Below are 26,891 nucleotides of genomic sequence, written 5' to 3' on the forward strand. Positions count from 1 at the left end.
AATTAGAAAAGGCGGTCCTCCAGGCCTCCTCCTCAGTTTTTTTGTGTTTCCTGAGAATCCTGCCGGACGGGAAGGAGAAGCACATTGGGAACGTGTCTTTTTATTTCTGTGTAGAGCAAACCTACCTTTTTTCTCTTCTTTCCTTCAGCACTCCTCTGGCCCTAGGGGTAGAGAGCGTGGCTGAAGTCACCTCCGCCGGGAGCTCAGCGAGAGTCGGACCCCGTTGACGACGGGATTCCGTCCCCTGGTTAAGATCCTGGATGGCGGTGGCTAAAGAGGGCGAGAGACGCCGTCGTATCCACGTGCAGCGCTTCTGGGATCTGCGCAGGGGGGCGGAGACCATGCGTTCCGGCGGAAGCGCGTCATCAGGGGGCGCCCGGAAACATCGTTCCTGTTTCCAAAAAGGGCGCAGAGGTGGCTTAAAGGAACCCGGCGCCAGTGCAGTCCAGAGTGCTGGACAAAAAACACAGCGAACCATGGACGCAGCAGCGGCTATCTCAGATCCTGGTTCAACAGGCACCGGTGCCTCTCAGGTAAGGCCTGGTGATAGCACATGGCTTACTCTGTTGGGCGGGGGTCTTGTTAGCCCCAAATACCCCCCCTAGGTGGTGAGCCTGTTTGGTGGAGGGTTGGGCACTTTTTCTAGGAACCTTTCACAGAGGTGTATAAGGTTTTTAGCTGGTTATAATATGGTCCACTGTTCTGTTTTTTCAACAGGTTAAGGCCCATGACAAAACTCAAAACCAGCCTCCTAGAAAGAAATGTGCCGTGTGTGGGACAAAGCTAAGTTCTAACTGGGATAAGCCTTTATGTCCTGATTGTGTCAATAGTTTGGTTAAGGATAATTCAGTAACCACTTGTCACCAAATGTTGTCATCTGTGAAGGATGAAATTGCATCCACGTTTCAGTCGTTTAAAGGACTGATGGAGAGGATGCAGGGTCCGGCCCCGTCCCTACCTAGGGCCTCTAGTGTTCCTTCCTTACATGTTCAGGAGCAGGAGGGTAGGGAGAGGACTCCCAGATCAGTTGCTTCCTCTCAGGCAGGTTCAGCATATGAATCAGAGGGAGAAGAGGATTCCTCCAGGGCGGCCAGATACAAATTATCGTTGGATGACGTTGGGGATCTGCTAAATGCTATTTATGATACTTTAGAGATCCAAGAAGAACAGGTTCAGCTCTCAAAGCATGACCTTATGTATCAAGGGAATGCGAACAGAACCAAGGTTTTCCCGGTTCATAAGTCTTTAATCGATATGATTCTGCGTGAATGGGAACAACCTAAGAGAAGACCTTTCTTCTCAGGCAGCCTCAAACGGAGGTTCCCGTTTGAATCAGATATGTCTCATCCCTGGAACAAGGTTCCTAAGTTGGATGCCCCTTTAGCCAAAGTTTCCAGAAAGACCGATCTGGCCTTTGACGATCTGGGTTCCCTTAGGGATCCAATGGACAAGAGGGGGGACCTGCTGTTAAAACGAGCTTGGGACGCCTCTTCTATAGGTTTAAAGCCAGCTCTCGCGGCTACTTGTGTCGCTAGGAATTTGGAGTGGCTCACTCAGTTACAGGCGCACATTTTGGCAGGTACCTCCAGACAGGAGCTCCTGAAATCCTTTCCGCTCTTATTCAAAGCAGTAGGATTCTTAGCGGACGCCTCCGAGGAGTCGGTAAAGTTAGCTGCCAGGTCAGCAGCTCTTGTTAATGCAGCCAGAAGATCTGTATGGCTGAAGACTTGGACTGGTGATGCTGCCTCAAAGTTGAAGTTGTGTGGGTTGCCGTTTTCTGGAGACCACCTCTTCGGATCCGGCCTCCAGGAGGCGTTGGAGCGAACTCAAGACAGGAAAAAAGCTTTTCCTGAAAAGAAGAAAAAGACAGAAGGAAAGGCTTTTTTTCGTGGCTTCAAGGGATCAGGCATTTGGCACCAGAACCAAAAGAAAGAGGGCCAACCCAAGAAGCACTGGGCTGGTCACAAGGGACGTGGTAGAGGAGGAATCCTATTCAATCCTCCTCAACCCACCCCTAAACCGCAGTGACTCCTGTGTCCCCGTGGGAGGAAGGTTGGGGCAGTTCCTCCCACAATGGACCAAGGCAACCTCAAGCCCGTTCATATTAGATCTGATAAAGAACGGATACAAGCTGGAGTTTGCGTCACTGCCTCACTTAAACTTCATGGTAACTCAGCCACTCAGGGAAAAAGCGAAGGCAGAGGCTCTTTTGCTGTCTCTGGGAGAGTTGGTAGATCAAAGAGTCCTAATTCCAGTACCCCAGGAGGAGCAGGGACAGGGAGTATATTCCCATGTCTTTATCGTAAAAAAAACATCAGGGAAGTTCAGGATGATCCTGAACCTCCGGCCCCTGAACAAATTTGTAAAGTACAAGAGGTTCAGGATGGAGTCGATTTTTACAGTAACAAGATGTCTGTTCCCAGGGTGTTACATGGCGACCCTGGATCTCAGGGATGCTTACCTGCACATCCCTATACATCCAGATTACCAAAGATTCCTCAGGGTGGCAGTAAGGGTGAATTTAAGGATTCAATACTTTCAATTCCAATCCCTTCCCTTTGGGCTATCCTCGTCCCCGAGAATCTTTACCACGGTTCTGGCAGAGGCTCTTGCCCCACTGAGGGACCAAGCTATCACAGTAATCCCATATCTAGACGATCTCCTGTTTGTAGCAGGATCGGCTGAACAGCTAGAGAAGGATTTACAGGTAGCACAGGATTTTCTCTCCTCACTCGGATGGATAATCAACCGGGACAAGTCACAGTTGGTTCCGTCCCAGGAGGTCGTGTACTTAGGGTACAAGATCTCTTCGGTAAAGAGAAAAATGTATCTCCCCGACGAGAAGATTGTCAAGGTAGATCAAGCGGTAGCCCAGTTACAGTCCAATTAGTTGACTTCGGTCAGAGAAGTGATGAGGGTGCTGGGGTTCATGACGTCTTGCTTCCCAGCAGTTCCTTGGGCAAGATATCATCAACGTCCATTATAGGAACTTATGCTTCGTCTCTGGAGTGGCCAGAGCCAGGATTTAGAGTCACAGATCCCAATCTCAGCCAGAGTAAAAAGGACATTGTGGTGGTGGCGAGTTCATCACAATCTGGACAAAGGTCTAGACTGGTCCTTCCCTGTGGAAGTAGTAGTGACCACAGACGCCAGTGCCTGGGGCTGGGGAGCCCACCTAGAGGAGGCAGTGGCCCAGGGGGCATGGTCTCCAGTGGACGCAAATCGCTCTTCCAACCAAAGAGAGCTTTTAGCGATTCTAAGGACGATCGAGTCGTTCCAGGGAAGGTTGGCAGGACAGCACCTGCAAGTTCGCACAGACAACGCAGCTACGGTCGCTTACTTGAACAAGCAGGGAGGGACAAGAAGTCCTGCTCTTCAGGAGATATCCAACAAGATCCTCTCCTGGGCGGAGACCAACTTGTCTTCACTAACAGCAGTCCACCTAAAGGGTACTCAAAATTCTCTGGCAGATTATTTAAGTCGCCAGCCAGTGAGACAGGACGAGTGGTCCCTAAACAGGGAGGTATTCTCTCAGATAACACAGAGATGGGGTCTCCCGGAAGTAGATCTTTTTGCCTCCGAAAAGAACAGGAAAGTAACCCAATTATTTTCAATACATCCAAGAGACCAGGCCTTGATGATAGATGCCTTTTCCGGTCCTTGGAAGTTCAACATCTGCTACACCTTCCCCCCAGTGAGGATGATTGCAGCAGTACTTCAAAAATTTCGGTCGGAAGAGACAGACTTAATTTTGATCACGCCTTTTTGGCCAAAGAGACCCTGGTTCGCAATTTTGAAGGAACTGAGCGTTCTCCCTCCATTTCCTCTTCCAATCCAGAAGGATCTGATCTCGCAGGGTCCAATTCTGCACCCGCAGGTAGACAGACTAAGCCTAACTGCGTGGTATCTGAGGAACAGTTGTTGAGGGCACAGGGTTTCTCAGAGAGGGTAATAAACACCTTGTTACAGTGCAGAAAGCCAGTTACAAGAGCAATTTATGCCAAATTCTGGAAGAGATTTTGTTCATGGTTGAGAGAACAAGGGTTAGATCAACCAGGGATTCCAGCTATCTTAGATTTCTTACAGGCCGGGGTAGATCTGGGTATCTCCCCAAGTACCTTTAAAGGTGCAGGTTGCAGCTCTTAGTGTCTTCTTGCAGTGTTCCCTACAGCATAATCCATTCGTGAAAAGTTTTTTCAAGGCCAGTGAGGGTTTCGACCTGTCCTTCTTGGGATCTTTCTCTGGTGCTTTTGGTGGCAGTCACTTCAGCCAGACGGGTGAGTGAGCTACAGGCGCTTTCCATTATGGAGCCATTTGTGTTGATTTTTGAGGATAGGATTGTTTTGAAAACAGACCCCAGTTTTCTCCCAAAAGTTGTGTCCAAGTTTCATAGGACACAGGACATTGTCCTTCCTTCTTTTTGTTCCACCTCAGGCTCAGAGGGAGCATCCCAAAACTTGCTAGATGTTAGGAGATGCCTTTTAATTTACTTAGAAGCTTCCAAAGAATTTAGGAAGTCTAATTCTCTTTTTGTTAATTTTTCGGGAAGTAAGAAGGGGCAGAAGGCGTCTAAATCTTCCATCGCCAGATGGATCAGAATGGCAATTGGCAAGGCTTATGAGTTAGTGGGCTTACAAGCCCCGTTTGTTAAAGCACACTCGACTAGAGCGGTTTCGAGTTCATGGGCTGAGAGGGCCGGAGCCTCACCAGAAGAGATTTGTAAGGCAGCAACGTGGTCAAGTTATACTACTTTCGCCAAGCACTATCGCCTGGACTTGATGTCTGAGAAGGATCAGGCATTTGGTAGAAGGGTCCTCCAAGCAGTAACCCCACCCTGATAAGTAAGTTTCTTGTCAATCATCTCATGGCTGTCCTGGAAGACGAAAGGGTAAAACCGGAGTTAGGCTTACCGGTAACTCTTTTTCCAGGAATCTTCCAGGACAGCCTGGCTTCCCACCCGGTGTTTATATTATTAACTGGAAGTGGATGTATGTACTGACGGTTTGTTAGTAGATTATGTCTTTCAGAGCCCTTCAGGAATTCTTGGATGAACTGAGGAGGAGGCCTGGAGGACCGCCTTTTCTAATTGGGGGTGAATGTGTTTCCTGTCCCGGAGGGAGGAGCTATATCTCATGGCTGTTCTGGAAGACTCCTGGAAAAAGAGTTACCGGTAAGCCTAACTCCGGTTTTATTTCCTTTGTTTAGGACAGAAGTAATGAAAAATTGCCCCCAATAGAGAAAACTTTAACAGTTCCCTGCTAAAGCTAATGAGATTTTTTTTAAAGACACCAGTTTAATTATAAAGCGCAACAATTCCTAAGAGTAACCATATGGCCATACTATGGACATCCATATATATGCATGTTCTTTATCAATAAATGAGCTTTAAAACAAGCCCTAACTGACCTTTGTAGCTGCAGGTGCTCAAGAGTTATTCATCCTCAAAGTTCACAGCAGAAGCAGAGTCTGTTTTAGTTATTTTTTGTCTCTGCCCCTCCTACAATGGGGAGATTTCTCTGCAGTCGTTTGTGTCTCTGCCCCTCCCACAATGGTGAGATTTCCTGCAGCAGTTTGTGTCTCTGCTCCTCCCACAATGGGGAGATTTCCTGCAGTAGTTTGTGTCTCTGCCCCTCCCACAATGGGGAGATTCCCTGCAGTAGTTTGTGTCTCTGCCCCTCCCACAATGCAGTAATTTGTGTCTCTGCCCCGCCCACAATAGTGAGATCTGCTCGGGAGGTGTCATTTTCTGAGCAGTTTAGAAAGCCATCATCACTAGAATCCACATATTGTCTGTCAGGAAGAAATCTTGATGGAAGTGTGCCGACAGGAAACGTTGTTCTTTCTATTACTAACCAATAGAAACCTTTCAGTGCCAGACTGCAGAAATTGTATCTAGAAGCTGATTGGTTGCTGTTGACTAGGGATGAGCCGAACTGCTTGCGGCTTTAATGTAATGTTTGGTCCCTGCAATATGGATGAAAATCGCCGAGAGAAATAGCATGGGTTTCCCCGCCCCCCTCCCCCCAGGTCATTACAAGCCCCTTTGGCCCTATATACTTTGAACAGCAGTATACAGGCGGTGCAAACAAGACCGGGACTGTAGGTTTGTTGTTAAGTAGAATTTGTTTTGTAATTTTCAACTGGTACTTCTTTAAGGCCTCGTACACACAACCGAACATGTCTGCTGAAACTGGTCCGCGGACCAGTTTCCGCGGACATGTCCGACCGTGTGTAGGGCCTAGCGAACCGGATTCCTGGCCGAGCGGACAGGTTTCCAGCGGACAAAAGTTTCTTAGCATGCTAAGAAACATGTCCGTTGGAAAGCTGTCCGTCGGACATGCCCGATGGTCAGTACGACTCATCGGACATTGTCCGCTGGCCTGAAATCCCGTGCATGCGTCAAAGTGATTCGACGCATGCGTGGAAGCATTGAACTTCCGGGTTCGCGCACGTCACCGCGTCATCGTCGCCGCCACGTCACCGCGTTTTCTGTCCGCGTGGAATTTGGTCTGATGGTGTGTACACACATCAGACCAAATTCTGCCAGCAGACATGTCCGATGAAAACGGTCCGCGGACCGTTTTCATCGGACATGTCTGGTCGTGTGTACGAGGCCTCAAGTGTAGCTTCAGCCATAAAATCTATTTTTAAGCTTTTCTGAAAACATAGAGAAGGGTTATCACCCCTGTAACATTGGTTTTGCTGTCTGTGTGCATCTGTTCAGAAGATTGCACCTCACTTTCTGTGCCAATGACAAAAGATTTTTTTGAAAAAAGAATTTTTGTGAAACAAGGATTGGTGATAAAGCATCAGTGGACAGGAGACACCTCTCACAGAAGAGAATTTCCCTTCCTAGGGGTAGATTTCCTCTCACTTCCTGTTGTCTCCCTCCATTTGCAAGTAGGAGTCGTTTGTAAGTTGGATGTTTGAAAGTAGGGGCCTGCCGTATATACTCTGCAGAAATTTGGGCCCTAGGTGTTGGTGTTGCCACAACACTGTAAGCCCTTACAGTTAGTTTTGGTGGGCGCTGGAACGCCCTGCTGTGAAATATTAGATCAAGAATTGTAATTACACGCCCCTGGTGAACAGGGGCAGAAAAATTGGGCCTTGGGCACTGCTGGCGGTGCCACAACACTGCAACCCCTCACAGATACTGTAATTGGAGCGCAGCAAAGAGCCACATGCAAAGAATTGCATCAAAAATTGTTGTTGTACGCCCCTGTTAAACAGGGGCAGAAAAATTGGGCCTTAGGCACTGGTGGCGGTGCCCAGAACCAACAATGTTCTTACTAGCTATCAGCAAGATCATTGAGGAGGAAAAGGATATTGAGTCAGCAGCATAACAGGACAGTCACTCAGCATCGGCATACGCAGTCTCCAAGGGATCTGACATTTCAAAAAAATGATTCACTTACATCTGCATCAGGTGCTTGGTAGCTGGTGGTGATCCAAGCCTGATTCCTTTTTTTGAAGGTCAGTCGATCGACGGAGTCGGTGGAGAGGCGCACCCTGTGATCGGTCACAAAGCCTCCGGCAACACTGAATGTGCGTTCTGAAAGAACGCTGGATCCAGGACAAGCCAGTAGCTCAATTGCATACTGTGCAGGCTCTGGCCAGTGATCCATCCTCAAGACCCAGTAAGCCAGAGGATTTTCGGTGGGGAAGGTGTCCAAGTCTGATCTTGCCCCTAGGTATTCCCGCACCATGTAAACCAGACGCTGGCGATGGTTGCTGGAACCGGTCATACCTTGGGGCTGCGGACTAAAACATTGTCTGAACGCATCGGTCAGACGGCCACCTTCTCCACCGCTCCTTCTGTGACTCACCGAAGCCTCAGCAACACGTTGTGCAGGAACAGGATTTGGTAATCCCCCCAGGTTCTGGGAACGCGTTGCACAGACCTTTCTGCAAGGCCTCCCAAAGATGTTTCATCTTCTGCTCCCTCTGTGACGGCAATATAAGCTCCGCAACCTTACTCTTGTAACGTGGATCAAGGAGAATTGCCAGCCAGTAATGATCCCTCTCCTTGATACCATGAATACAAGGATCCTTACGCAGGCTTTGCAGGATCAGGGAGGCCATGCAGCGTAGGTTTGCTGAGGCATTCGGGGCACAGTCCTCTGGGTCACTGAGGACGACAGGATCCGCAGCCACCTCATCCCAGCCACGTAAAAGTCCATGGGTTCCTTGGGACTGTAAGTGATCCCTTGAAGACTGCTGATGCTGAGTGCTAGGCTCCACCTCCATGCTGCTGATACAATCATCCTCCTCCTCCTCCTCCTCCTCTTCCTCCTCTTCCTGTGTGCTAGGTGGGCAAGCAGGAACAGTGTCTGGATAAAGGGGGCCTTGAGAGGTAAGGAAGTCCTCCTCTTCCTCCCTCTGTTCTGCCTCAAGGGCCCTGTCCATTATTCCACGTAGGGTGTGCTCCAACATGTGAATAAGCGGGACAGCCTCACTGATGCATGCACTGTCACTGCTCACCATCCTCGTGGCCTCCTCAAATGGTGACAGGACAGTGCATGCATCCCTGATCAAGGCCCACTGGCGTGGGGAAAAAGAAACCAAGCTCCCCTGACCCAGTTTTGCTGCCATATTGGCACAGGTACTCATTGATGGCCCTCTGCTGCGTGTGCAGCCGCTGCAGCATGGCCAATGTAGAGTTCCATCTGGTGGGCATGTCACAGATTAGGCGGTTCTTGGGCAGGTTGTATTCCCTTTGGAGGTCTGTCAGCCGAGCAGTGGCATTATATGACCTCCGGAAATGCACACAGACTTTCCTGGCCTGCTTCAGGACATCCTGTAAGCCCGGGTACCTGCCCAAGGACCGCTGCACCACCAAATTCAGAACATGAGCAAAACAGGGCACATAGGTCAGTTGTCCCTGTTGCAGGGCAGAGAGGAGGTTGGTGCCATTGTCGCTAACCACCATTCCTAGCATAAGCTGGCGTGGCGTCAACCACCTCTGAGCCTGCCCCTGCAGAGCTGACAGAACCTCTGCCCCAGTGTGGCTCCTGTCTCCCAAGCACACCAGCTCTAGCACCGCATGGCATCTCTTTGCCTGCATTCCTGAGTAGACCCTCGTGCGCCTACGGAGCATGGCTGGTTCAGAGGAAACATCAGCACAGGAAGAGGCCACAGAAGAAGAAGAAGAGGAGGGGGTGGAGGAGAGAGGTGTGTCACAACCAGTAGTAGTGTATTGGAGGCGTGGTGGCGGAACAACCTCCAACACTACTGTACCTTGCCCTGCGTCCTTCCCAGCTGCCAGCAGAGTCACCCAATGCACCGTGAAAGAGAGTCAGCAGTAATATGCACCTTACCACTGACCGCCCTGTCCAGCGTGGCATGGACATTGCCTTCCACATGGCGGTAGAGAGCCGGAATCGGCTTCCGTGAGAAAAAGTGGCGTTTGGGAACTTGCCACTGAGGTACCGCACATTCCACAAACTCATGGAAGGGGGCAGAATCTACCAACTGAAAAGGCAGCAGTTGAAGTGCTAGCAATTTCGCTAAGCTAGCATTCAACCGCTGGGCATGTGGATGGCTGGGAGAGTACTTCTTTCGGCGCTGCAGCAGCTGGGGCAGGGAAATTTGTCTGCTACAATCTGCCATCGGTGTACCGATAGTAGATTGCCCGCATATACTACTAGGTTGTGACACACCTAAATCTACACCTTCAGTCCTATCAGTGCAGGCTTCAGAGAGGACTGAGGGTATAGTGGGGTTGGATATCCCAGCTGATGAGGGGCAAGGGGAGGTCCCCTTTGTTCTTTGGTGTGGGTCTTTCAGGTATGCTTGCCAACGAACTGCATGGCAGGTCGACATATGTCTGGTCAAGCATGTGGTGCCCAAGTGGGTGATGTTTTGGCCACGCGAGATACGCTTGAGACATATGTTGCAAATAGCAGTGGTGCGATCTGATGCACATGTCTCAAAAAAGGCCCACACCAAAGAACTTTTGCAGTAACGCTGAGAGACAGCAGCGCCCTGCACAGGCGTAGCTCTGCGATGTAATGCAGTTGGTGTGGTGCCCTTCAGCTGTCCCCTGGAGGGCATCCTGCCTCTTTGGAAATGTGCCTGTTCCTCCTCCTCCTCTCTCCTATCAGGCACCCAGGTAGAGTCAGTGACCTCATCATTCCCTCCCTCCTCATCACTGTCAAACCTGGCAGTATGCTCCAGCTGGGGGAACTCTCTCGGGCACCCCCTTTCTCTGGGCTCACATTACTGCCTTCCTCTATCTGTGTTCCATCATCGGAGCCTTCAAAACGTTGCGCTTCTTCATGCAGCATGTACCCAACACTGTGTTGGAACAGTTCGGGGGACTCCTCAGGAGGACACGGTGGGACTAGGGAAGAATTGTGTGATGCCATTGTGCAGAGGGTAGAGGACGCCTTGGCAGCTGCTTTGCCAGACAAAGTAAGCTCAGCCTGGGTGAGAGAGGATGAGGAGGATGAGAATGGCTTGGTCATCCACTCTACCAATTTGTCTGCATGTTGAGGCTCAACACGGCCAGCTCCCGAAAAGGACGAGCGTGTGCAACGGCCACGTGCTGAAGAGGATGCACCGTGTCCACCACCAGCACTGTTGCCTCTAGATGCAGAGCCTGCTTGCCCTCATGACTCTCTGCCTCTTTGTTGTCCTTCCAGACATTATAATGGCCTGCAGAGGACAAAGTCAGTACACACACCTCGTAGCTTTAGGTGCAAACTGCAGAGAGCACGTGCAGTACACACCAAGTGGGTTTAGGTGCAAAGTAATTAGCACACTTTCACTATACACCAAGTGGGTTTAGGGGCAAAGTAATGAGCAGCACACTAGCACTATGCACCAAGTGGGTTTAGTTGCACTGAGCACACGGGCAATACAACACGTGAGAACACTGCAGCTAGCACAATCAACTGCCTGACAGATTAGGAACAACCAATCTAACTAAACTATACAGTGTATAAATATATGTACAACTCCTGGGATGTATATACAGTTGTGTTCAAAATTATTCAACCCCCCAATGCTGTAAAGGGTTTTAGGGAATTTAGTGTACATTTGTAATTGTATTCAGAATGAAATCCTACAAGGACTTCATAAAGAACCATATGCAACTAAAATGACATCAATTGGTTTTGTAATACAGAAGTAAATGTTTATTTTGTGAATTCTTCATTTACACAATTATTCAACCCCTTAAAGACTACCACTCTGAAGAACAGAGGTTCATTGAAGTGTTTTCAATCAGGTATTGAAAACACCTGTGGATGTCAGGGAGCTGCAATAAAGCCTAATAAGCACCAATTAGGCAGCTTTAAAATGACTGTGATACTCAGCTGCTTCTAGACATTTACTGGTGTGGTTACAAACATGGTGAAGTCAAGAGAATGGTCCAGGAAGACAAGAGAAGAGGTGATTACTCTTCACAGGAAGGGCAATGGCTATAAGAAGAATGCAAAGATGTTAAACATACCAAGAGACGCCATAGGAAGCATCATTCGCAAATTCAATGCAAAGGGCACTGTTGAAACGCTACCTGGTCGTGGCAGAAAGAAGATACTGACTTCGACTGCTGTGCGCTACCTGAAGAGCAGAGTGGAGAAAAGTCCCCGTGTGACTGCTGAGCGCTACCTGAAGCGTAGAGTGGAGAAAAGTCCCCGTGTGACTGCTGAGGAACTGAGAAAAGATTTGTCAGATGTGGGTACTGAAGTTTCTGCTCAGACAATACGGCGCACACTGCGTAATGAAGGCCTCCATGCCAGAACTCCCAGGCACACCCCCTTGCTGCCTCCAAAGAATAATAAGAGTCGACTGCAGTATGCAAAAATCATGTGGACAAACCACAGAAGTTTTGGGATTGTGTTCTGTGGACTGATGAAACAAAATTAGAACTGTTTGGGCCCATGGATCAACGCTATGTTTGGAGAAGGAAGAACAAGGCCTATGATGAAAAGAACACCTTGCCTACTGTGAAGCATGGCGGGGGGTCAATCATGCTTTGGGGCTGTTTTGCTTCTGCAGGTACAGGGAAGCTTCAGCGTGTGCAAGGTACCATAAATTCTCTTCAGTACCAGGAGATATTGGATGACAATGTGATGCAGTCCGTCACAAACCTGAGGCTTGGGAGACGTTGGACCTTTCAACAGGACAATGATCCCAAGCATACCTCCAAGTCCACTAGAGCATGGTTGCAGATTAAAGGCTGGAACATTTTGGAGTGGCCATCGCAGTCACCAGACTTAAATTCGAAGGAGAACCTCTGGTGGGACTTAAAGAAAGCAGTTGCAGTGCGCAAGCCTAAGAATGTGACTGAACTGGAGGCTTTTGCCCATGACGAATGGGTGAAGATACCCGTAGATCGCTGCAAGACACTTGTGTCAAGCTATGCTTCACTTTTAAAAGCTGTTATAACTGTAAAAGGATGTTGTACTAAGTACTAAGATTGAATGTCAACTGGGGGTTGGATAAAACTGATAATGATGTGAGCACAGAAAAGACATTTGTGGTTATTTCATTATAAATGTTATGTTATATTTGTCTGACCTACACGTGCCTCTTTGATTTAATTGTAAGCAGGATGATCATAATCAGTGTCAAACTGGCCAAAACAATCAATTTCAGTGGGGGTTGAATAATTTTGAATACAACTGTATATCCTCTACACACTGCAAATTTAACTGACTAGCCTGCCTGCTCTTTCTAGCTAGGAAAAAGACACTGGGCTAGATTCACATAGATTAGCGGATCTTTAGATCCGCGTAATCTATGTGATTTACGATCCGCCGGTGCAATTTAGAGAGGCAAGTGCATGATTCACAAAGCACTTACCTCGAAACTTGCACCGTTGGATCGTAACTCCCCCGGCGGAATTCAAATTCCGCGGCTAGGGGGAGTGTACAATTTAAATCAGGCGCGTTCCCGCACCGATTTAACTGCGCATGCGTCGCCGGCGAAATTTGCCAGTGCGCATGCTCCAAATGACGTCGCTAGGACGTCATTGTTTTCGGCGGGAACGTCAATTGCGGCCATCCGTATTTCAGACCGACTTACGCAAACGACGTAAAAATTTGAAACTCAGCGCGGGAACGACGGCCATACTTAACATTAGCTACCCCTCATATAGCAGGGGTAACTATCCGCTGGAAAAAGCCGAACGCAAACGACGTAAAAAAAAAAACGACGGGCGGGCGTTCGTTTCTGAATCGGCGGTTCTCCTCATTTGCATATCCGACGTGTAAAAGACCGAGGCGAGACCTAGCAGCCGGCGGGAGATTGCAGCCTAAGATCCGACGGTGTAAGTCACTTACACCAGTCGGATCTAAGGGAGATCTATGCGGAACTGATTCTTATGAATCAGTCGCATAGATCCGACTGTCGGATCTCAGAGATGCGACGGCGGATCAGGAGATCCGCCGTCGTATCAGGAGATCCGCCGTCGTATCTCTTTGTGAATCTGGCCCACTGTCTCCCTCTCTCTGTCTGAACTGGAACAAGCCCGGAACACACTACACGAGGCCGCCCTGGAGGCGGCCTTTTATAGTGTGGGGCGTGTGCTAAAGCCCTGAGCCATAATTGGCCAAAGCCACCTTGGCTTTGGCCAATTACGGCTCTCTTTAATGACGGCGCTGTGATTGGCCAAGCATGCGGGACATACAGCATGCTTGGCCAATCATCAGCGCGCAATGCCGCAGTGAATTATGGGCCGTGGCGCGTCACTCGAATTTGGCGCGAACGACCTGTTTTGTTCGTATTTCGACGAACAGTCGATGTTCGAGTCCCTACTCATCCCTACTGTTGACAATATGAAGTTTCTTATGATCAGTCTTTTCATATAGTTGAGTCTCAGTGAGCGGCAGTTACATTGTTGCTGTTTTCTGCTTACAGATCCAGGAGCTGATATCAGTGACAAGTCTTCGAATTCACGTGATTCAGAAACCCCACATTTGATCATTAATGCAGCCAGTGATGAAGATGCTGAGGAGGCCGAGGTCTGGCTGAAGAACGTTCTCCACACTCACCCCGTCTCCATACACAATAACCTCGTCCTTCTGTTTGGACAAGAGGAACACGATTTTCTCTCATCTCCCGATTTCCCGGATGTCTTCATTGAGGAGAAGCTGAGTAACGGGAAGTCTCTTCTAGAGATCGATGGTCGCCCCCAGGAAAAGGTCAAAGGAGTCGTTGAGGCGGAGCGACTTCTCTTAGATGTACAGGAGAAGCACGCTGTGACGCTGGAGGAGGAGCTTTTGGAGGAGGCTGTGGTTTGGCTCTATGAAAACGATTGCGGAGCCCAGAAATATCCACCCAAAGCCAACCGAGAGATAGAGAAAGCCTTTGTGACCCAGAGTGACATCACACTGAAATCAGAGCCCCATCATGTGATCTTTATGAAGAACCAAAAGGCGGAGGGGAAGGACGGAGCAGTTCAGCTGGTGAGGCGGAGTAAGTACAGCAAAACGGTTTAGTAGACAGTATACATACACAGACACACTGGGCTAGATTCACATAGATTAGCGGATCTTTAGATCCGCGTAATCTATGTGATTTACGATCCGCCGGTGCACTTTTGCGAGGCCAGTGCAGTATTCACAAAGCACTTACCTCGAAACTTACACCGGCGGATCGTAACTCCCCCGGCGGAATTCAAATTCCTAGGGGGAGTGTAGGATGCGCATGTGCCGCCGGCGAAATTTCCCAGTGCGCATGCTCCAAATGACGTCGCTAGGACGTCATTGTTTTCGGCGGCAACGTCAATTGCGGCCATCCGTATTCCAGACCGACTTACGCAAACAACGTAGAAATCTGAAACTCGGCGCGGGAACAACGGCCATACTTAACATTAGCTACCCCTCATATAGCAGGGGTAGCTATCCGCCGGAAAAAGCCGAACGCAAACGACGTAAAAAAAAAAGCGACGGGCGGGCGTTCGTTTCTGAATCGGCGGTTCTCCTCATTTGCATATCCGACGCGTAAAAAAACAAGGCGACACCTAGCGGCCGGCGGGAGATTGCAGCCTAAGATCCGACGGTGTAAGTCACTTACACGAGTCGGATCTTAGGGAGATCTATGCGGAATCTGATTCTATGAATCAGTCGCATAGATCCGACCGTCGGCTCTCAGATACGATGGCGTATCAGGAGATATCTCTTTGTGAATCTAGCCCACAATATACACACACAGTATACATACACACAGAATACACATACAGTATACATGCACATAATACACAGACACAAACTGAGAAGGTACTGGAGAGGCGGGGCACCTATAATCTTGGGATTTTTAGATCAAAAGGATGTCGGTAAGGAACATTTCAGGGACAGATGTAAAAAAACACAGATTTTTACATACTGTCCCTGGTTTTACTGAGGCTGGCAACCCTGATGGGGGCCCCCTAGTGGCATGGGGCACTGCCCGAATGGTCAGTCTGCCCCTGAATACAAGACTTCTCCTGATTGACTGAGGTGGTCAGATGATGCCACAATCTCTCCCCCATAACCAATCAGAGGAAGCCTTGTATTCATTCACAAAATACAAAGCTTCCTGTGAATGGATGAACAGAGCCCAGCCCAACTCGATTTTTTTTATTTTTTTTCTGGAAGCGGGCTGGGAAAATTCTGTCCCACAGCCAGAACACAGCGCTGTAGCTGAGGCCAGATACAGTACATGCAGCACTGACAGAGGCATGTGAGTTAGCTTGTTTGGGCTAGCTGGGCCCAAGTTAAAGCAGAGCTCTGCTTGTTTGCACCTCCCCCACTGCCACATTTGGCACTTTTTGTTGGGGAGCGGGTACCTGGTTTTGACAGGTACCCGCTCCCGCTTCTGGGTAAGAAAACACTGATCTATGTGCATTTCAGGTCCCCCCCCCCCCCTGCTTTCTGGGACACACACAGGTCCCAGAAGACAGTGGGGCCATTCAGAAATCGCAATGCGAGTCACGTAAGTGCAGTAGGAAACCGGAAGTGAAGTTTCCCTTACAATGTCAGCACCCAAAGCCAATTGGCAAGTGTCTTTATATTAAAAGTCAGCAGCTGCAGGATTTGTAGCTGCTGACTTTTTTTTTTTTTTTCAGACTGAAGACCTTCTTTAATTTATTTAACCACCTGAGGCCCGCGCTATAGCCGAATGACGGCTACGGCGCGGGCCTGAAAATCCAAGTGGATGTCAATTGACGTCCGCCCCTTTCCTCGTTCCCCGAGCGCGCAGCGGGGAAACTCTGTGCTGGCCGTGTCCCTTGGACACAGCCAATCACAGATCGCCGTGAACGGCCAATCGGAGTGGCCGTTCGGTAGGCGATCTGTTCGGCCAATGAGAGATGATCTCATATGTTTACATATGAGATAATTTCTCATTGCCGGCTCTCACAGACAGCGTCCTGTCAGGGAGAGAGGAGACGGATCTGTTTCTCTTGTACATAAGGACACAGATCGGTCACCTCCACAGTCACCCCCCTCCCCCCACACAGTTAGAACACTATGCAGGGTACACATTTAACCCCTTCCTCACACCCTAGTGTTAACCCCTTCCCTGCCAGTCACATTTATACAGTAATTAGTGCATATTTATAGCACTGATCGCAGTATAAATGTGAATGGTGCCAAAAATGTGTCAAAAGTGTCCGCCATAATTATAGCAACAAGTAAAAAATCTTGTATTTTTTTTTTCCAAAATTGTCGCTCTTTTTTTGTTTATAGCGCAAAAAATAAAAACCGCAGAGGTGATCAAATACCACCAAAATAAATCTCTATTTGTGGGGAAAAAAAGGACGCCAATTTTGTTTTGGAGCCACGTTGCACGACCGCGCAATTGTCAGTTAAAGCGACGCAGTGCCGGAAGCTGAAATTTCACCTGGGCAGGAGGGGGGTTTATGTGCCCAGTAAGCAAGTGGTTAAAGCCAAACTCAAGGTTTCAATTTATTTTAAAGTGTATGGGCCCTTTTTACACGGACGTGTCCGTGTACGGGCTCCGCTTTGCTCAGCAGGGATCACTCCATTGATCCCCGCTGAGCCCGCTGAGCCGGCAGGTGACAGGTCAGTCTCTGCACACTGTGCAGGGACCGACCTGTCAGAGAGCCGCTCTCCCCTATGGGGGGAATTGGATGAAGACGGACTGTAGAGTCAGTTTTTTTGGGCAAAATAAATCTATTCAGTACATCCCTGCAGTACATGCACATTTCTTCAAATCTCCAAAGAATACTTTAATGCGAGGCTTTCTCCCTGGTGTGGAGTGTCGTGCTGGCCCCCTCCCTGGGACTACAGGAGAGTCAGGACGCCCACCAACACACAGCTCCTTTCTCTATCTGCAACGTAGAGAGCGTCCTGACTCTCCTGTAGTCCAAGGGAGGGGACGAGCACGACACTCCACACCGGGGAGAAAGCCTTGCATTACTGTGTGGAGTTACAGACAGAAGAACAGGAAGTGAGGATTTCTCAGAAGAAATAAGGACATTTAAAAGCAAAATGGAAGGATGAGGTAAGTGAAGGAGGACTGCACTGAGGTAAAGGAAGGGGGGGGGGGGAATTGTACCTTTACAACCCCTTTAATCCCTCCCATCTCAATAACCACTCCCTGATTATAATCTCAGCACACCCCCCATCTCAATAATCCCACTGAGCATAGAAGGGCTCTTGGAAGATGTAGTTCTGGGGAGGGGGGGTGCCTAGCTTAATAGGAACTATCCTAGGCAATCCTGCTAATCCCAACAGCTGTCCTTATAAGAATTGTACAAACCTGGTGATGATATCACAGGAAATAATAAAAGTGGCTTCTCGGTACAGGAACGGTGTAAAGAAAAATGATTCTGAGAGGTGATCTAGAGGTGCATAGGGAGGTTTGGGGGTAAATTTGGGTTATTCATAAAGATAAGTTTTTACTAGATGTGTTCGGGGGTGGGGACAATCCAATGTCTCATTGACAAAGTGACCTGTACCTGTGACTGGTATAAACCCGGACTTTGGTAACGTTTTCTTTCTGTAGCTTTGTTGAACAGTTCCAAGGATGTCCAGAAGAGGCGCCATCCTGACGATTGGATCTCGCAGGTCACTCCAGTGGATTCAGACAGTCAGGAATTCCAGGACCTAGTCAATAAATTTAAAAGAGAAAAGCTTACACTGGTCAAGGTAATACAATGAATAGATTACAATTGGTTGGCAGTCATAGGGTTCAATTCACTAAGCTGTAGATAAAAAATGAAGTGTGTATATGTAGAGTTGTGCTGAAAAGTTTGCCTCCCCCGAGATGGGGAAATTTCGGAATTGATATTGGAAATATGACTGATGACGCCAAAAAACTGTCTTGTAATTTCAGATAGAGATGATATAAATTTATTATCACAGAGATATGTTTGGCTCCTTTTCAAATCCTAATGACACCAGAAATCCCCCAAATGTCCCTGCACCCCCCCCCCCCCCAGAATGTTTGGCCTTGGTACAGATTTTTTTGGGCACATTTGTCGAATGAAAAACATGTCAAAGCACACAAGTGGCGTGTCCCTGGAAGGAAGTGGCGTGTCCCTGCAAGGAAGTGGCGTGTCCCTGGAAGGAAGTGACATGAAGAAGGAAGTGGCGTGTCCCTGGAAGGAAGTGGCGTGTCCCTGGAAGGAAGTGGCGTGTCCCTGGAAGGAAGTGGCGTGTCCCTGGAAGGAAGTGACATGAAGAAGGAAGTGGCGTGTCCCTGGAAGGAAGTGGCGTGTCCCTGGAAGGAAGTGGCGTGTCCCTGGAAGGAAGTGGCGTGTCCCTGGAAGGAAGTGACATGAAGAAGGAAGTGGCGTGTCCCTGGAAGGAAGTGACATGAAGAAGGAAGTGGCGTGTCCCTGGAAGAAAGTGGCGTGTCCCTGGAAGAAAGTGGCGTGTCCCTGGAAGGAAGTGGCGTGTCCCTGGAAGGAAGTGGCGTGTCCCTGGAAGGAAGTGACATGTCCCTGGAAGGAAGTGACATGAAGAAGGAAGTGGCGTGTCCCTGGAAGGAAGTGGCGTGTCCCTGGAAGGAAGTGACATGAAGAAGGAAGTGGCGTGTCCCTGGAAGGAAGTGGCGTGTCCCTGGAAGGAAGTGACATGAAGAAGGAAGTGGCGTGTCCCTGGAAGGAAGTGGCGTGTCCCTGGAAGGAAGTGACATGAAGAAGGAAGTGGCGTGTCCCTGGAAGGAAGTAGCGTGTCCCTGGAAGGAAGTGGCGTGTCCCTGGAAGGAAGAGGTGTGTCCCTGGCAGAGGTGACCCGGCCACATGAGCTGCCCCCATGCGGGCGCATTGATTGCGCCACAAACACGCCCTGAACACAGGCAAATCAGCTTCCCAACTTGCAATCGGCTGATTGCAAGCTGGGAAGCTTCCCATAGACTGCCGTGTGTCGGGAGCAGTGATCAGTGTCGTGTTACTGGTAGCCTATCCTCACAGTTAGAATCACTCCCTAGGACACACTTAACCCCTTCCTTGCCCCCTAGTGGTCAACCCTTTCCCTGCCAGTGTCATTTACACAGTAATCTGTGCATTTTTATAGCACTGATCGCTGTATAAATGTGAATGGTCGCAAAATAGCGTCAAAAGTGTCCGATGGGGGGCGTGGACTGGACATGGCTGGATGAAGACGCATTTCTGGTGAGCTCCTGGCATCCCCCTGCCTATCTCGACAAAACCTGCCATATACATCCTCATCTAACGGCATGCTAGAAACTAAATGGTACCGGACACGATCGTCGACACACGGACCGGAACGCGACCCACACCTCCCCAGGCGCCATAGCTGCGGCACCTCGTGGTCTCGGCCCGGATAGTCATTCTTTATTAGAACCACCGTCCCCGTCCGGGTCTTCCCCTGACTCAGACTCCCTCTCGGGGATCCCCGCACTCCTCTGCCCAGAAATGTCAGAGGTGGCAGCCTCCCCTGTCAGACAGGAACCGGCCTACATAGATGGGGAACTCAGGGCGCTCCTTCAGGCCTTGCCCACAAAGCAGGACATTGAAACCCTAATACAGCGGGTGGAAGAGTCACACCACAGGGACATACAGGCGGTTAGAATGGAGATCAGCTCCCTGACTGACAGAGTGGATGCCAGAGAGTCATCTATCTCCTCACTAGAAGCCAGAATGGGACCCTTGGAGCAATCACACGTGGCCCAGGCGGAATCAACGGTCGCGCTCCAACCCCACATGGAAGATTTGAAAGACAGGAGCCGCAAGAACAATCTGCGGCTCCAAGGCCTCCCGGAAGCCACAGGCACTGAACACCTCTAAGAAACGGTGATTGCCATTTTCCAGCAAGTCCTGGCTTCCCCACAGACCACCATCGAGCTGGACAGGGTCCACAGGGCCCTGGGGCCAAGATCGTCAGACCCTGATAGGCCCAGAGACGTGGTGTGCCGCCTTCATAGATATCTCTTGAAAGAACAAATTTTCCGCAAAGCATGGGAGTACGGGGAGGTGGACTTTGACGGTGCAGCCATCAAGATCCTGCCTGACCTTTCCCGGGCTACCCTGCAGCGTTGTACCCGTCTGTGCCCGCTCCTAAACCTGGCTAGGGATCAGGGAAGTACGTACGGGTGGAGATACCCGTTAACGGTTACCTTCAGAAAATAGTCCACTTCCTTCACCCTCCTTACTCCCGCTGACCTGCCGGACCTGTTCACATTTCTCAAGGTGGTGCCCATCCAGGTACCCAATTGGCTTCAGCTTTTGACGAGCTCCACAGGCCGCCCTGGCCCCACAGGACCCAGGGGCTCCTTCCCAGCACGCTCCCTGAGACAGCAGAGGAAATCGCGGGCCCCATCTAGAGAGAGATCCCGGGAATCGTAAGTGCGGTGGGCACTAGCTTACCTGAGTTCATACCACGGTTTGTTCTGTTTTCTCCTGGCTGCTAGAACTTCAAGCGGACGCTCTGAGTTGTCCCCACTAAAAGTTTTAACAAAAATGTATCAGTAAATGTCTCTAAAAATGTGCCACATCCAAATGATAAATCAAGAAAAGAAGGACTTTATAGGCACTAAGGCCCCATTCACACGAGACGGGCTCCGTTCCTACGGAGTCCGCCAGCTCAGCGGGAGATCAGTCCGCAGATCTCCGCTGTGCCGACGGACAGGCCCGTCGGAACCCGACAGGCAAAGCAAGCAATTGCCTGGGGCCCCCGAGCTGGCCAGGGGCCCCAGCAGGGAGGGCCCTTGTCGCAACGCTGCATCCTCCTGCAGTCCGGACGGCCGTGTACCATAACCGCGCGGTACAGGAGATTCAGGTTCCTGTTCCCGGCCGGACTGACAGGAAGTGCACACACTGAGTGTTCACTTCCTTTCAGTCCAGCCCCGGGAACAGCAAACTGAATCCCCTGTACCGCGCGGTTATGGTACACGGCCGTCCGGACTGCAGGAGGACGCAGCGTTGCGACAAGGGCCCTCCCTGCTGGGCCCCTGTGCGGACACCAACATATGCCGACGTATGCGTGTGAGGCTGAGGATAGAGGTAAGCCACCCCCCGCTTCTCAACTACTTTAAAAGTCACTTTTTTTTTTTGCTTGGGGCCCCCAAATATCTTCAAACGGCCCTGCCGACGGATGACAAGCTCCTCTCTGCTCACTGAGCGGGGAGGGGCTTGTCGGGCACCGCTGTGTCCTATGGAGCAATATGATGAAAACGGCATGTCCATTTTCATCAGATCTTACCCGATCCGATCTGCATGGACGGATGGGGACATGCCCCCCATACGTCTGTTTTTAGCGGATCGGATAGGGTCGGATGCATAGGTGTGCGCAGCCCAAAACACAAACGCACACGTGTGCCTATATATATATTATGTAGAAATATGTAAAATATGTAAAAAAAATGAAAATGTAGTAGGGTAGTGGATGGTGTCAGTAGTTTTTTTCTTGTATTATTTTTTTATAATTTTATTTATATTTTTTATTGTACAATTTTTTTTAGAAGCTTTGGTAAAATATCAGCAGGGGGAATCTGCGCTGCACAGGTGATTAGGGTGCGCTTAGGCACACCTTGCACACCCCCTGCGCACGCCTATGGTCGGATGTCAGCGGACATGTCTCCGCTGACATCCGACGCTCCATAGGGATGCATGGTCAAAACTGACAGGCGGACCCGAACGGTCCGTCCGCGCGAATGAGGCCTTATAAACCATAATCCAAAAAAATATAAATATAATTTATTAGGCGTGTACAAAATAAATGTTTGCATACATTAAAATTGAATCATATATGGAATAGTTACAAAGCAATCTGAGAATGATAACCCAATGAAGCAACAAAATATACGTTTTGCTCAGCAGGTGCCCCCCTCTGCCTTTTTTTTTTCTCCCCTAAGTGACGCGGGTATCGGGGGGGGGGAGGGGAGGATCCTGGACCATTCTCTCAAGGACATGGGGCATTACAACGTAATAGACCGTTAACAAAAGTGTCCGAAGTGTCCGCCATAATGTTGCAGTCATGATAACATTTTCTGATCGCCGCCATTACTAGTAAAAAAACTAAAAATATTAATAAAAATGCCATAAAACGATCCCCTATTTGGTAGGCGCTATAACTTTTGCGCAAACCAATCAATAAACACTTATTGCAATTTTATTTTTATTTTTATTTTTTTAACCAAAAATATGTAGAAGAATACGTATCGGCCTAAACTGAGGGAAAAAAAAAATTTTTTATATATTTTTGGGGGATATTTATTATAGCAAAAAAGTTAAAAAATATTCATTATTTTTTTTCAAAATTGTTGCTCTATTTTTGTTTATAGCGGAAAAAATAAAAATCGCAGAGGTGATCAAATACCACCAAAAGAAATCTCTATTTGTGGGGAAAAAAGGACGCCAATTTTGTTTGGGAGCCACGTCGCACGACCGCGCAATTGTCAGTTAAAGCGATGCAGTGGCGAATTGCAAAAAGGGGCCTGTTCAATGGGCAGCAAATTCTTCTGGGGCTGAAGTGGTTAAAGTGTCAGCAGGACACTTTAACCACTTCAGCCCCAGAAGAATTTGCTGCCCAATGAACAGGCCATTTTTTTTCTGTCGCCTGTAAAAGTAATCCAGCGGCTCTGTAGCTGCTAGAAATTGCTTTCATTTTGTAGGGAATCTCCAGCAGTAAAAAATGATATCTCAATCATTGCTGCATCAATAACCAAGATATCACGCATCCTGTACGGGGGTGTATATATACATACAGTGGACAGGATGCGGTTAAAAGCCAGTTGACAAAGCAGAATAGCTGAAGCTAAAATGTTATCAAATTAGAGAAAACTAATTTATTGGATGGCTCAGTCTAGAGGTAACAGTGAGATGCGGAGAGCCTAAAAGGAGACAAATGCGGCTCCTTGGATAACCCATAGTGCTCCGGGAATCCTTTTGTCATGTATAAAATGTTTATTTGAGAATTTTATATAATTTTTTGTGGCGAAAAAAACTAAAAACATCGCCATTATTTATATTATAATCTACATTGTTTTCCAGATGGAGAAGATCCAAAACCGATATCTGTCAGAAATCTTCCAGTACAAGAAGGGGGCAAAACCATCCAAGAAAACCGGCCAGTTATATCAGGTGGTCCCCAAACAGTTCACACGGCTCGTCTGTGATGTCGGATTTCAGAGGATTTTCACCAATCCTATAGGTGAGTTCTGGAGATCATTATGTGTGTGTGGAGGGTGATCTGCTGCATATAAAATTGTCCTCCATAAGTTTACATACCCCTGGCAGAATTTTTTAAATGTCACCCATTTTTACTGCACCAGGGACACAAAACAGCATGAATACAATGTACAATATTCCAAATGGCACCCAGAGAAGCCTCGAAACTTGTAGAACAAACACCACTGACAAAATGATAAACACTTCCTATGAATACAATTGGCTGAATGCGGCAAAGGTATAAACACCACTGTATCAGAAACTAACCACACCCCCCACCAATTGGCCTTTGGTCCTCGGCGGTTAATAAAATCAAATTGATGGAGGAGCTCATCACATGGGAAAATAAGGGGCCTCATTCACAACTGTCACTAAGGATTGGGAGACCTCACTGATGCTGAAAGGGGCAATGCATGATATTAAGAACTAAAGGTGTCCACACTGTTGAACAGGACCATGTTATTATTTTCTTTATTGCTACAGCTTGTTTAATGTGGTTAAAGTGGTTGTAAACCTCAGACATTAAATCTGAACAAAGCATATGCCTCTATAGCAGGGATCTCCAAACTGCAGCCTGAGGGCCAGATGTGGCCCTTTGCTAGCCTTTATCCGGCCCTTGGGTCACTATTCCTCCCACTGACACCATCAAGGGGGCACTATTTCCTCCACCAATACCAATGATGGGATACTATTCCTCGTCCTAATTGGGGCACTACTCCTACTGACCACTAACCTTGAGGCCGTATTTATTCTCACTGATGCTGGGCTCAGGACATTTTCTGCCCCCGCTGGCCACACTCCGGCCCTCCTAAAGTCTTAAGGACAATAAACTGACCCTTTGAAAAGTTTTGAGACCCCTGCTCTATAGTGTGTGCTTGTCTCAGTCCAGTGTCATTTGTGTGCTGCCTCTTTCCTCTGCTATCTGCTTGAGTCACTTCTGACAAGTTTTCCTGACACAATAGATAGTGTTTCTGTGTGCTGTGTGAAAAGAGGGGGGGTGACCTTTCTGTCCAATCAGCTCTCAGAGCTCTCCTCACTGAGCTCTGCAGTGTGTAATTTCAGCTTTTTTTCTGAACTCTCAGAGAATCTTTATCAATTCTGAAGTTTGGATGTGGAAGACAGATAGCTGCAGATAAACAGGTGCCACTTCTGTAGGAGGCTATCTCTGTGTATCACCTGAGGCCAGTCACTTCACTGGGTATATGGAGGGTTTGCGACCGCTTTAACTAAAAATTAAAAAAATGTGTTTGGTCTGATCACTTACTGTATGTTTTCTTTAATAAATGGTCCACATCTTACAAATTCTGCCAGAGGGATGTAAATTTATGACCACAACCATGACCTGAAGCCTGGGTACAGGTACACTCCACCGACTCATAGAACATTCCATAGCCTTTCAGGAATCTTCTCTGATCTGTCAGCTCCTATACACCACGGGCCAGATTCAGGTAGCTCAGCGCATCATTGTGCCGGCGTAGCGCATCTCATATGCGCTACGCCGACGTAACTCTGAGAGGCAAGAGCAGTATTCACAAAGCACTTGCTCCCTTTGTTGCGCCGGCGTAACGTAAATTGTCCGGCGCAAGCCCGCCTAATTCAAAGTAGGAAGGTAGTGGGCGTGATACATTTAAATTAACCGTGACCCCATGCAAATGAAGGGCCGAACGAACGGCGCATGCGCGTACATGCTCAGAATCACGTCAAATTTACTCCCTAGGATAAGACGGCTCAATGCCTACGACGTGAACGTAACCTACGCCCAGCCCCATTCACGTAAACGACGTAAAATGCGACGGCTGTTCCGACGTCCATACCCTAACATGACTTACCCCTGCTTTATGAGGCTTAACTTTACGCCTTACGTAAACGGCGTAGATTACAGCGACGGGCATAAGTACGTTCGTGAATCGGCGTATCTCGCTCATTTACATATTCGATGCGTAAATAAATGAAAGCGTCCCTTGCGGCCAGCGTAAATATGCGCCCAAGATACGACGGCGTAGGAAACTTACGTCGGTCGGATGAAGCCAAATTTCAGGCGTATCTTGTAATAAGAATCAGGCGCATAGATACAACGGCGCATTTGTGCACTTAGGCGGCGTATCTACACATACGTCGGCGTAAGTGTTACCTGATCATTGTGCACTACAGATCCTTCTCCTCTCCTATCTCCAGATCCAAAGTACGGGAAGGGGATCTACTTCACCAACAGTCCCAGGAGGGCTCTAGAAGTTTTCCAGACCCCGAAAGATGAAGGCCTCATCTACATCTTCCAGGCTGAAGTTCTGACCGACAACTCTACTGAAGGCAGCAAAGACGCTCCAGTTCTCAAATCCAAACCTGACGACATTATGAATTTGTGTGATAGTTTGATAAATTCCACCATATCAATTTCTATCTATGTCATACCTGACAGCTTTCAAGCAAATCCGCTGTGTCTGTTCACCTGCAGGCGGCAAGGATCGGGTTCTACCCGCGTCTAATACATAGTGAGAGTATCAGAATCAGCCCCAGTATTGTCCCTTAGACCTCTTTCACATTGAGGCGTGGAGCTGCGGTGACGGTATAGCCGCGCTATTTGTATTGCGGCTATACCGTCGTATTTACCGCGATATTCGGGCGCTGGCGGTGAGGTTTTAACCCCTGCGCTTTCCCGTTGATTTCAATGGGAAGGCGTGGTACAGGAGCGGTGAACACACCGCTCCTATACCGCTGTAAAGATGCGGCTAGCAGGACTTTTGGGGCGCTCCTGCTAGCGCACCGCTTTAATGTGAAAGCCTTCGGGGTTTTCACATTGGACACTACAGGGCAGGTTTTTTCATGCGGTATAGCAGCGCTATTTTTAGCGCTGTACCGCATGAAAAACGCCTCAATGTGAAAGGGGCCTAACACTTGGGAAGCCTCTCTTTACAGGGTTGAAAAGGTAATTTTTTTCCCTAAATATCCTCAGTGCAGTCCTCCTTCACTTACCTCAGTGCCGTCCTCCTTCACTTACCTCAGTGCCGTCCTCCTTCACTTACCTCAGTGCCGTCCTCCTTCACTTACCTCATCCTTCCATTTTGCTTTTAAATGTCCTTATTTCTTCTGAGAAATCCTCACTTCCTGTTCCTCTGTCTGTAACTTCACACAGTAATGCGAGGCTTTCTCCCTGGTGTGGAGTGACGTGCTCGCCCCCTCCCTTGGACTACTGGAGAGTCAGGACGCCCACTAACACACAGCTCCTTTCTCTATCTGCAACGTAGAGAGCGTCCTGACTCTCCTGTAGCCCAAGGGAGGGGGCGAGCACGACACTCCACACCAGGGA

At 48.8% G+C, this 26,891-nt stretch overlaps 1 protein-coding gene across 1 annotated transcript in view; it reads left to right on the forward strand.

Annotated features, from left to right (window-relative positions):
• Nucleotides 1–26,139, forward strand: part of LOC120944309 (protein mono-ADP-ribosyltransferase PARP9-like) — a 69,907-nt gene extending 43,768 nt beyond the window's left edge. The window contains exons 6-9 of the mRNA XM_040358343.1: nt 13,867–14,424; nt 17,959–18,101; nt 23,411–23,570; nt 25,763–26,139. Coding sequence (XP_040214277.1) covers nt 13,867–14,424; nt 17,959–18,101; nt 23,411–23,570; nt 25,763–26,070 — 1,169 coding nt within the window. The 3' untranslated portion in view covers nt 26,071–26,139. The remainder of the gene's footprint in view (nt 1–13,866; nt 14,425–17,958; nt 18,102–23,410; nt 23,571–25,762) is intronic.
• The last annotated feature ends 752 nt before the right edge of the window (nt 26,140–26,891 follow it).

The sequence above is a fragment of the Rana temporaria genome, chromosome 6, assembly GCF_905171775.1.
Source record: "Rana temporaria chromosome 6, aRanTem1.1, whole genome shotgun sequence".
Classification (NCBI taxonomy): Eukaryota; Metazoa; Chordata; class Amphibia; order Anura; family Ranidae; genus Rana; species Rana temporaria.